Source organism: Coccidioides posadasii, chromosome 3 (assembly GCF_018416015.2).
Source record: "Coccidioides posadasii str. Silveira chromosome 3, complete sequence".
Lineage (NCBI taxonomy): Eukaryota > Fungi > Ascomycota > Eurotiomycetes > Onygenales > Onygenaceae > Coccidioides > Coccidioides posadasii.
The window spans coordinates 1,824,013-1,836,154 of record NC_089409.1 but is presented as its reverse complement, the minus strand read 5'-3'; the positions used below and the strand labels follow the sequence as shown (position 1 = coordinate 1,836,154).

The following is a 12,142-nucleotide window of genomic DNA, read 5'->3' as shown; positions in this document are numbered from 1 at the left end:
TGTTACATTTGCCATGTTGCCTCTCTAGAAGTACATTCGATATATGTACTGTACATACAGACAAGGAACTGCTCGCTTTTGGTTGACATCATGACGGCCGTGATGATTGTTTTCCCATTTCAGGTATTATTCGGCAAAGCTTGTGCCAGAACTCGAAACCGAGCGTGCCCAGTCACAAATGAGACCGTACGATTTAGCTTTCCCAGGAGCTGCTCATCCTTGGCCAAGCATCGGCTGGCTGGTTCTCTGATTTGCAGACAAAATTAGCTGGGAAAACTTTAAAACTTTTCCGCCTGCTCTTGAAAGGTTGCCTCTCATTTCTGCACCCTTCCTTGCCGGGCCAAATTTGGCGACCAATGCTGCTTCCACCCCCCTAGGTTTAAGACCAGGGGGTTGATTTGAAAAAATCCAAGATGTTTCATTTCTTCTCTTGATATACCAAGGCATGTATGTATTACAGAGGCCAAGCCATATTCGCCAAAAGAGAATTCGCCATCCATGCTTCCCGCTCGAGAGACCAAGATTCTGAGAGGCCACATCCTGGCACCAACGTGGTGTCAACTGCAGTGTTCAACCGCCATGGTGGAAACGGGAAACAATGCCTAGCAATCCGCATATCGCGGAGCATAGCATATTCGCTCTGCTGGACAAACTGTGTGGTGTTCTTGCATGCTTTCAAGACAAATGCACTCATTGTCCAAAGTTTGGTCTTCACACCCTGCAAAGAGTCGGTTAATCTGCATCCTACGTCTGTCCTTGCAAAGTCACCAAGGAGTTCGACGTCACAAGCGTGGACAAACAAGCCAGAGGCATGCCGTGCATGCTGGAAGGTTGAACTCAAATTCGATGGTGGGGAAACTGGAAAAGCTCTCTCGTCAAAGCCATGCCTGGTCGGGTTAGCCATGAGACAAATAGTTTCCAATCAACTTTGCCCGCAGCTTGGCGAAAAGATCTTCATTTGGATTGACTCAGCGAGTTAAGAGCGGAAAACTTTGAAAGCGCAAAAGAAGCGATCACAATTAGCAGCTTAAAGAAAATGATTAACATCTCCGATTTCTCCGTTGAAGGGAACAATCCCTCTGACCATCATCCCCGTCGACAGGACAAAAAAGAAAAGCAGACCAGGGGGGCAGCTCCCACTCTCCGGAGTCCAGGGCGTCAAGAACTTATTCCGGAGTTCGGAATAATACACTGGACCGAGGGCATCAAATAACAAGCCTAGATATGGATGTATCGTACTGTCTCGTATGCATACATACGTATATTACCTGTAAATTATAAAGTGGATGAAGATCGACAACCCTCATTTTGGGCCCAACTTCGAAAGTGTCAAACGAATCCAAAATGTTGAGAGGCGGCTCTGGAGTACTTTCGACAAAGATTTCTGGAGACACTTCAAGCTTAATTCCTGCGGTGGGGAGTGGCTTTTGCGGCACTCTTGTCAGACGACTTCTCGGGACAAAGTATTTGGAATTCTCGAAAAGTGGAGCATACTGATCCAGACTCCACGACAACGAGCACAACAGCGGGCAAAAAGGGCAGGGCGGAGAAGGACAAAGAGCATGTGTAGTTATGAAACAGGCATGTTAGGGACAGAAAGGTAGCAACCAGCTCCCTTTAATCTGTCGTGGTGTCGAGTCGAGCCACCTCGTCTTGTGAGAACATTTGAAGGAGGGTTCTTTTTTGGTTGACCGGGGAAATCTAAACTTAGGATGAGAGTCTCAAACCCTTGATTGGACCGAACAACCGGAGATGCATATGCACGGGTGAAATACTGGTGCCTTCAGGGTCAACCACGCCTTTGGAGATCAATGTCAGCAACGTGATCAGCTTGTGATTGGGTAGGATGCCAGATTTCTCCGGCCATCTCCGCTGCTGGAGGATGTAACCCTGTCAGTCGCCAAGCAACCATACCCTTTGACTCACGCCCTTCAAGGATAGGAGCAACAGGAACCTTCAAAATTTGCCAACAGCAGCAAAAGGGAAGGAAAAAGGTGGTCCGTCCGGAATACTCCATATATTTTTTGCTCGACTCCTTGCGAGCCCTCAGGAAACATTATGCCGGCCGGGATCTTCTTAGCTTCAAACACCATTGTTTCTCGTGTCCCCAGAGCTACAGCTTGTGGGTCCGATAGAACAGTCGATCCGAGCCGTTGAACACGAATTTGAGATGCCGTTCGATGCTTAAACAGAGGCTGGGATGGGCGGATTTAATTCGACGACCCGCGGCGGGTTGCGCTGCGCTTGGGAAAAGAAGCTTTCTGAGAACGACAAAGCACAAGCGCCGAAATCAAGCCAACCGCGATGTTCGAGGATGCCCTGAAGCCCTGTTGCCCTTCTAGAATCCTTCGTTCCCTTGCGTATCTCGTATCGGTAGATCAACTTTCGTGTTTCTTCAAGGGGAGGACAGAAACGGTGAGGTCCGGAGTAAAGAGATGTGAGATTCGCTTTTTGCCAAGCGGTAGGATCACTGAGATGATTTTCCTTTTCCGGGCGGATCTGGCGATGTTCGTCGAGATGCTTCGCTGGAGACTCAAGGTGAGTCACTAGGCCCAGGTGGGATGTTGGAGAGAGGCAGTGATTGTCTTTTGGTGTCGATAAAAAGCAAAATTCCGGTCGAGCAGCATTGGCAAGCGTAGTGCACCGGCAGGGGTGTCCAGGCGTCCCGCGCAGCAGTGAGAACCTCAGAAGCAATTTCCCTTTGGGGTATCATGCAGCCAAGGAACCCCACCGCTGCCGCCAACCCAAACCCTCCCCAAGCGCTCTGTACGCTTCTTCCTTCAGCTAGGAGAAGTCGAGAGTCTTGTCTCCGACGCGAAGAGCGCTGTTAGTCGTCTCGAAACTGGCCAATCATGCGCTCCGGCTGCGGCAGTTGTGGACAGGTTCGATTATTAATCTGATTCTTGGTTCCGTCGTACATTACGGGCTGTATTGTGTGCTGGCGTATTTCAATCGCCTCGCTCGTCCTCCATACAATCCCTCCATCTAGATATTGCTAGTCTGTAAAATTACCGGGTAGTCTGCGCGATCATGGTAAAGGCCAGTCGCTATTACTAATAATAGCAGGTTGGACATTCCACATCGATCGAGGCGGGCGCACCGACTCTCCGTCACCGGGTTTGCCTTTCGCAGCACCGGGTTCGCAGGCTTGCGCCCCAAGGAATCAACATGCTCCCGCTTCGCCTGCTACTCGGGCTCTCCGAAATGTGACACGCACCTCCAGTCCTCAATTTCTGGCCTCTGACTCCCTTGAATCTGCGGAGAAAGCCCTTCGTTGATGGGGGAGGTCGCTGCGCTTGAAGCCCGCCCGGATCGGAGGCCTAGGTTCACTAGTCGTCTGGACCACGGCGTGCTCGGAGGCCGGAGAGTTTATTAGCACGCCTGATCCCTGCTCATCCATATGGCTCAGGGTTCGTGGTGCTGGGGAGAACAGCTCCGGAGCAAAAACCATCATCCTTGAATCCCCCCCCCCCCCCCCCCCCCCGGGGGGCGTCAGCGAATGATGTAATCCGCTGCGGGTGGATGTGCGCCCGTCTTCCCTTGCCTTAGATACATCCATACATTCTCGAAGCACTGGGTTGGGGTTGCGCCTCCGCCACGGAGTGCTGAAGCCACTCCGTCCATTTCACATGAAAAACAGGCCGGGCTGCGGCAGTTCTCCGGGCGCGGCGACCAGGGGGATTGAAGGATTGGAGAACCCAATTTCAACCCTCGCAGAAAGTCTGTCTGGAGTAAGATTGAAAGCCAAAAAAAAAAAGAGGAAAAGGTTTTGATGTTGACTGTGAGTTAAAAATAGATTGACGCTAATGCAGGAGATCGTCGATACAGTGGGGTTCGGCTGTACATGACGGTACGGTAAATTCTCCGTAATAAAACCTCATTTTCAGAGTGAAACACGGCCGTGTGGGGAACGCGGCTCTTCCATGGCTTCGATGCTTCCATGGCTGTGGAAGCGAGACAAGCAGGCGGAGCGCATCTATCGCACAAACGTGCCGCCGAATGACTCTGAGAGAGGCGTAAGGAACAAAAAGGAACGAAATCCCCTCTTGTTTCGAGCAATGTCTATCGCGGGCAGAGGACTGCAGTGCAACTCAAGCCCTTCGCCAAAAATTCCTGAATGGAGAAGTCTGATCGTCCATGCTGTTACTCAAACCTTGCACGCCTGGTTTCCCATCGCTTGAAGCCCTGGAACTCTCGAGGTAAAGTTGGTACCTTCGTTAATGTCGTGTGACATGCATGACGGTATGGTGGAAATGAACTCTCATCGATTGATTAGCGGGGACTGCCGAAGCGGCGACCGTCGACCCAGCTTGAAGACAAACTGTCTCCAGTCTTTGACCTCATTCCGGTCATTAATTTGGGATGCTTCAATGCACAGAGATCCTCGGGTCAAGCCATGAATTGCACAGATGTAACATCGCTGTGGTGGGAATAGATCCCGTCCACCATTTGAGAACCTGGTCTAGTGCTTATGTATGCATATTTTTAGCGAACGTGCATCTCAGATTGCCGTTGATATATATATAACTTGGCACCGGGCGCGGTACCCTCTTTGAGCGCTGCGAAGTGTGTTCATTTTCCTTTCCAAGGCCATCATCATCATGGAGATCGGGTATTACGTCCACATGGCGCATGGTGTCCAAACTTCTGTCGTTGCTGACTGGCATCGATATGGTGGGTTACAACTGCATTGTCATGACGCATGGATGCCGCAGAATAGGTGGAAGGTCAGGTACAGTCCCAGCCAGCATTAATCACCACTTTTTGACCGGTCGGAATGGGGGTAAAGATATAAATAGGAATTTGAAATGGTGTGCAGCAGAAACGAAAGCGACACCAGGCAGGATTGAGTTGAACATCGTGCACCTTGAACTTGCTTATTGGCTTTCCTCCTTCTGTGACCCTTATTCTGGCATGAAACCGGGTGGTCAGAAATCTTCCAGGGATCATTCTCAACTAATGAGTATCTGCATTCGTCTGACTAACTACCAATTTCCTAATCAACGCTGGTGATGAATTAGCATTGTTACATGCTCTCCCGATGGCATCCTCCGCCTCAATTTTACTCAATTAGTATCCTTTCCGGTTTTGATGGTTTTGATTGGCAATGTCAACATCAAGGTTTATTTTCAAGTTCTTTGCATGAGTTAGCGTTTCTATGTTTAGAACCTAGTTTGATTGAAAATTTCATGCAAGGATGTCAGGGATCTGGAGTTTCGACCTGGAACCAAACCCCCCCCCCCCCCCCCCCCCCGGATCATTTTCTGAAAAGGCCTCGAGGAGCGACGGCAAGTATGGAGCCAAACTTGTGATCGATGCGTTCTTGGAATGCCCATTCTTGAGGCGAAGCCAGGGCGCGGCGGTCTCCGCGATTCCACCCTGTGTGATGACTTCACAGCAGTGCAGCTATGAGCATGGATCAGAGATTCTGCAGTTTCAGAGATGCGAGCCCTTGACTTTTCGCCCACAATGCGCATCCCTACCCGTGGCAAGCCAAACGTCAGAAACCATTCATGCAGTTCTTCGCGTCGGAAAAGCCCCTATTTTCTCACCCATGTGCATTTGCGGGTCGACCATATGGATACTTGAGTGTGCGCTTTGGAGTTGCCGAGTTCTCTTATTTACAGGGAGCTGATTATCCTGAGTTCCTTGGCCCTGCAAAAAAATTTGAGATCCGGGGGTGAAGATTCATTCAGACCGTTCTTTCTACCTGTTGACTTCACGTGGAGTATCACCACCCCAACACTCGACCCTTGAACAAACATCCAAGCTCCTCTGCACGTGCTTCCGGCGCCCTTGATATTAAACGCAACTCTGGTCGGCAATCGGAAAAAAGAAACGGACCGATCATACTTGCTGGAATGTTTCGCTCGGCGTGGATATGATTTATGCATCTATCCCTGAGCCAGCGGCATAAGAACTCGTCTAGGACAAATGGAATTATGGAAAGTCCGGCCCTTCCGTCTGCAAGTGATGTGCGAGACAAGAGGATGTAGAGACAACCCTCAGTGATCATCTCATTGCATTCTGTCTGCACAGCTCCTTTGTTTCCGCAAAGTTCTTCCATTCGAATCTAACATGTGTGGCAAACGGGATGGTTTTAATTGTGATATGCGCGAGTCCTTGCTGTTTTTTTTTTTTTTTTGGGCCTGCACCAGGGCCAACCATTCATGCGAAACTTCACATGTCTCATGCATGGGATAAGTTCTCCTGATACGCCACTGAGGTTCGCATCTAAACTCAGGGGATGCGCGATTAACACCGACAAGAGATGCCTTCATTGGCCATTCATTGCCTTCTCCATTCCTCTCTTCAAGCTGGGACTCATCCCTGACAATTTTGGCTCAGCAGAATGCTTCTGGCCAGCTTTTGCGTTTCCATGCCCGGAAATATATGGCATCTGCGACCATTTCCGATCTAGTCGGGTCTCCCAGTCTTCATGCACAAATTAATTGATACTCGGCTTATGGAGTACTTCCCTACTTTATTCCACGGGTAGACACAATTATCCCCTCGATTACCTTTGTTGCTATCAAGCACATATTCAGGACTGTTTTCTGTCATTTTATTTTTCCTTTCTTTTTTTCTTTTCTTTTTCCCCCCCCCCCCTCAAGGTAATGGGATCCCGAGCCCGCGAGATGCGACATTCCCCATTAATTAAGCCATCACAGGCTTCTCATGGAGTTGCATGAGTGTGTTTACCATGAATGGGTATTTTATGAGATTCCGGTTGTTGAACTGATTCAACCGATGGTTCGTTACGGCTGTTTGTGTACTCACACACATGCGAGTACCCTTTGTCTCCGGGTCCAGACCTTTCTTGGGTTCGATACAGAGCACAGACTCATTTGAGCTCCTTCAGCATACAACTGTACCCTGTCGAGACAGCAGTTACACAAAGGAACCCCCCATGTTATCATTACTTTGGCCTTGGGCTGTCAACCGGCTATCGCACTGGTAGCGGTGAGCATTGTGTGAACAGATGTATGAACCGGAGTTGGAGATGTCACTTCGAAGGATCCTGTCGTCCAACAAGGATGCCCTACAGACTGTGCTTGGTCGAGGTTGCAGTTGAAAAGCATCCGTGACATTAGGGTGCATCCAGCTCCTGTCCATCTGCAGAGTGATCCAATGCCCCACCAAGTAAAGCGGGGATCCAACGGACAACAAAATCTTGCCACCAACAAGGCGAAGTCTGTTATATAGTCATCTTTATACCAATATATATGCATACTGGGGTATGAAAGCCATCAAGCGATGAACTACCCGTTATCCTCCACCCCGGCTTAAGACCGATTGGACCATAGGCGATTAATTCTAACATGTGGAGTATTGGGCGAGCATTTGACATGATGATTCCGAATGTACCCATGTTCAGTGAGCAGAGTTTCGGGTATATAACGGATAGCCGATGTCATCTCAGTCATGGGCTTGGTACTCAATCGATAAATTGATTTTATTGACCCCACTGGGTGTGGGATGAGCCGCCTTACTTCCCTCCAGGCGATATGGATTTCCTCAATGAGCGATGGAGGGGATGTTCTGGACAACGGCATCTAACGTTGTTGGCGCCCTGCCATACCCTGGAACGCTCTCGTTGCATTTGATTCTTGCCCGTTGGGTTGGAACATCCTCTCTGCGGAAGCGGTAAAGTACTAGGGAAAGTAAAAACCAGCATGAATCCTTACGGGATATCACCAAGAGGGTATCTAATTCAGCTTGTTGTGTTGATTGCAATCCTAAGTTTGTTGATAATATGCTAGGAGCGCGCTGCCCCGGCCGGGGGTGGTTTGCGCAATATAACATGTGGTTACTACAGGCGAGCAACACAGGATGATGCCCTCAGCCTTTAGTGACCTTTCTCTAATGAGCACATTTCCAACTTCTCACAGATCAATCTTCGATATTCCCATCGGACAACTACCCATATACGTCGAAGTGACCTGCAATGTTTCTTGACAAGGAACCGATCAGCGTTCCAGAAATTAACAGCTCTGTGGGACCGGTGACGGATAAGGCCGCCGATCCCGATGAGGCTACCTGATACTGTCTTTTATCCTTCGACAGGGCTGGTTTAAGTGCAAGCAGATTTCAAGTCATTGTTACACAGCCCCCGTAAGGGAGGTAGAAGGCTTCGTCACTGTTGGTCTTGTATTAAATCAGCCGCATTTCGACTTCGTCTGATATCCACACCTCATACTTGTACGGTATCCCCGTTGCGGGTACCTGCTGTTGCTCTCCAGCATGGAGCGAAGACAGAAAGAGAGACAGTAAGAAGTTCGGACCGGGATCCGCAACCACCGCGATAGAAGGAACATGCACCTTGTCAGCTTGCGACCTGATGGTGACTCACACCCTAAGAAGTTGCCCCCGGTCGAGGCCACTGAGTGACGTTGCTTGATCGCCTATTGAGCAAAATTCATCCTCCGCCAGCCCCAGGCCGAGAGTATAGTCAAGCCGTTCTACTCAAGCACAGGGTACCAATCCCTACGTCGACGAAACTAGGTTTTCCTTGCCCTCTCACTGTGTAAGGGTGTTATGATTGTTTAATGGACCTGAAAACCACAGGTTGAAGGTTTGATAGTCGGGTGAATAAACTATCGGGTGTTCTGAGCCGGGTGTCGGAGTGCTTTTTTATTATTAAGTAACCATCCGCTGGCATCATACAGGATAGAATTTGTCCGACGGAGTTTGACCGAGAGTTACCGTACCATCGTGCGAACAGTGTCTATGGGGCGCTAAGGGGTACGTAGCGATAAGAAGATAAGGCACTGTGGCGGAGTGGTTATCGCGTCAGCCTCGAATCGATTCGTCAGCTGATCCCTTCGGGGGCCTGAGTTCGAATCTCAGCGGTGTCGTCTGATCGTTTATACCTCCTTTTTTTCTCCTGCTTTTCTACTGTATAGTAGTTCGCTACATGTGGGTTAGTTACAGCTTTTTTTTATTTCCGAAAAAATTATTAGAAATGTTCTCCGTACTCTGGAGATGCTGACCAGGGGTTGTTTGAAGAGGGAAATCGGAGTTTCCGCCAACGCCGGAAGTGAGTGAGTTATGCTGACCCTCGAACCAGAGAGATCGACGATGCGCCCCATCCTGTTTGATCCTTCATCCTTGCCTTGCGGTGAGCTCCCTCGACTATCCTTAACCCGGTATCTCCGGCCTGGCCAGTTCGAGCAGGCCTGCTGCGCGAAGAGTGATCTACACAACGAACGGCGAAGTTCCAAGGTTGGGTTAGAGGGACGCCTGTTCAAGGAGCTTTGATTCCTTATCCCCGGAGGTTTAATGAGCTATGCGTAAAGGTTTGTCATAGTCATCATAGAAATAAGGGTCATGTCGATACTAAATAGCAGAACCGATGGTATGCGGCGAAATCCCCTCCACCCAACTTCCAAAATCATGCAGAGGGACGGATTGATATTCCAAAATCATCCAGAGAGCATGACGTCCTGGGCGAGAGGAAACCAACTTGTGAGGACATTTTGAATTTCGAGGGACTGACATGTAGGGTATAACGCAAGGAAGTGTAACTTCGCTTCATCACATTGGCCTTCACGTCGTTATTGACCGTTCCAGCAACTATAACTCATACAGACGAGCACCCAGCTATATGACCTCGATTTTCTCAACAATTTGGACACGAGAGATGAGCTAAGTTGACTGTCCCATGTGCATAGCACAGCCATTGATGGGCGAGACAGTATGAAATACCCGTCGTAAACTCACATCCACCAGAGCTGCTCATCGGGCAGTAATTCTCTATCTGCACTGTTTCTCTCGGCGAGTTGTCCTCGGTCATTTGGCAGAGCGGGCAAACCTCAGTTTTCACGTGGGTAGATTTGGGGATGGGCGCCACAGTACTGCTGGTGTGTAGTGCAAATACCACCATTTCGACGACAATTGCCTTCCTTCCTCTTGGGGCAGTGATGCTGCTTGGATGAACTTCGGGATGACATCGCGATGGGGAGAGAGCTGGTTTCGATTCAGCGCGTAATGAAGGCGCCTTCAAGAGATTCAGTCGGAACGATTTTACTGCTGATGAAGTTTCACGGAAGGCGGGAATCGCGTTAAAAACCCCTGGATTGGATTGGCAGCGCGTGCGGTTTAGGTGGTTCTCGTTGGAGACGCTCCCTTTAGGATCTGCACGAAGACCTTGTTGCGTGGTTACCGATGCGAAGAGTTCGATGACATGGAACGGAGTTGGCACTTGATGAGTGGTCTTGAAAAGCGAGGGTTGACTTGAGCCCTTTACTGAAATGACCGATACTCAGATGCTCTTATCTTTTGTGTCGTCTCTGTCAAGGCTAGCCTTGCGCACCCTCCATCTTCAGTTTTAGCTGCTGCCATTCCGCCGAGAGCCTATCAGCGTTGTCCATGTGTTCTTTGCAACTGATTTCATACAGTACAAAGTCACATAGCCTTCGAGCGAGCCGGTGGTGGGGAAGATATGCAAGGTTTAGCAAGTCCTGCCCGACTTCCTCCTCGAAGATCGACTTTAACTCGCGGAGTTGAGGATCCTGAGGCTCAAGCCTAGCAGTCGCCTCGTCTTCCTCTCCGTCTTCGCACCACTGCCATATCCATGAAGGAGGGGCACATGACATAACTCGCGGACCAAATACAGCCTCGTCCCAATCCAGAATGCCACATATTCGGAGTGAGCCGTCCGGGGCAGCTTCGACCATAATGTTCCGCGGGCTGAGATCTGTGTGGCAAAGCACCATGTCGCTCTCACCAAAACAACCGCGCGCATCCATCTCCTCCGCAACAGTCCCAAGCTTGGTGAAATAGTTTGGTATAATGCGGCTATTGGGCGCGGACTTCCTGTGAAGGTCGCTCCATCGTCTGAACTGGAAAAGGAGCATATCTAGGGGATTTTGTGTCTTGAGCGTATTCATAATCGCCTCAGATGCCTCTCCCGGAGATTCAAGCCGCAAATGAGAAACTTTGATTTGGCCTAAGGGAGCCGGAAACCCCACACTTAAGTCCTCACGTGGTATATAGACATGCCCCGCAATAGGGCTTATCACGGCCTGAAGATCCAACCACACGCGGGCGAACTGACGCACAAAGGAGCAACGCTGCGCGTGGGACAGTGTTTGATAACCTGTTTGCAAGTCAAGACCCGAGATCCGCAACTGAACCGTATACGGGCTGTCAATCGCATTCTCTGGCGTCAGATCAAATAGAACAATTTCCGGAATGGGTATTTGCGTCCGCTGTTTGAGAAAGCTAAGAGTGGCGATCTGATTCTCGACCTGAGCGCTTTCAAATCGCGGGATGCGAAGAATGAAACGGGCAGCCTGTGGTGGTGCTGTAGCATCGGTGTTGACATTGTCGATTGACAAACCTATAAGTCGATTATACGAGCCTCCAGTAAGGCGCTCGATGGTCGTGCCTGCTGGAGACGACTGCGGCTAGAGAACCTGACAGAGATGACGGACCTGCCCAGAGAATTCGGTGAAGGCAGTGTGTCCATAGTAGACTGTAGACGTTTCCGAGAGACTAGAGCAACTAGAACGAGAAGAGGGCATTTCCACACTAAATAGAATCCAACAGAGAGTAGTAACAAGAACGAATTACTTGACACGAGAAGAGAGCTCTTGGGGATAAAAAGCAGATAGCGCTGGAGATCTGAGGAGCCTCTCATGGTGATACAGAAAGAATTTCAGTTTGCAATAGCTTGTTCACACCGTAAAACTTGGGGCTAGCCGTAATTATATGTGTTCTCAACCTGCACGTCATCCGGGCTCATATGGTCCTCAAATTCCCTTGGGATTCTATGCTGGCAGACGGATCTGAAGCTTGCCGTTGTTCGGGATAAACACGAGGACGCAAGCAAGCAATGCAAACTACCATAAGGTTCACGACAAAAATACTGACTAATCATAAATCAGCCAATCAGGGCCTCGGGAGTCTCGGATCCTCAATCACCGGGATTGTTAGAATTTTTTCGCTAAATTCCGATACACAACCAAGGCACTGTGGCGGAGTGGTTATCGCGTCAGCCTAGAATCGATTGATCTTCGACAGCTGATCCCTTCGGGGGCCTGAGTTCGAATCTCAGCGGTGTCGCTTACTTGCAAATGTCCTAAATTTCTTTTTAAAAGCCCCTCTTTTTCCTTTTTAAACAGCTCATTTTATTTCC

General features: G+C 49.6%; 2 protein-coding genes and 2 non-coding genes across 4 annotated transcripts; 3 read left to right on the top strand and 1 right to left on the bottom strand.

The window, feature by feature from the left end:
- Positions 1–1,286: 1,286 nt before the first annotated feature.
- Positions 1,287–1,604, top strand: D8B26_005563 (uncharacterized protein; the record flags this gene model as incomplete). Its single annotated transcript, XM_066124921.1, has 1 exon — positions 1,287–1,604. The coding sequence occupies one exon, from the start codon at positions 1,287–1,289 to the stop codon at positions 1,602–1,604; it is 318 nt and encodes a 105-aa protein (XP_065981002.1).
- Positions 1,605–8,767: 7,163 nt separating this feature from the next.
- On the top strand, positions 8,768–8,858 carry D8B26_005562. Its single transcript has one exon. It is a non-coding gene; the product is annotated as a tRNA-Ser (tRNA).
- Positions 8,859–10,301: 1,443 nt separating this feature from the next.
- On the bottom strand, positions 10,302–11,644 carry D8B26_005561 (uncharacterized protein; the record flags this gene model as incomplete). The annotated part of the gene is made up of 2 exons (XM_066124920.1): positions 10,302–11,344; positions 11,578–11,644. 2 exons carry the CDS (start codon positions 11,642–11,644, stop codon positions 10,302–10,304), a joined length of 1,110 nt encoding a protein of 369 aa, XP_065981001.1.
- Positions 11,645–11,972: 328 nt separating this feature from the next.
- Positions 11,973–12,069, top strand: D8B26_005560. Its single transcript has one exon. It is a non-coding gene; the product is annotated as a tRNA-Ser (tRNA).
- The last annotated feature ends 73 nt before the right edge of the window (positions 12,070–12,142 follow it).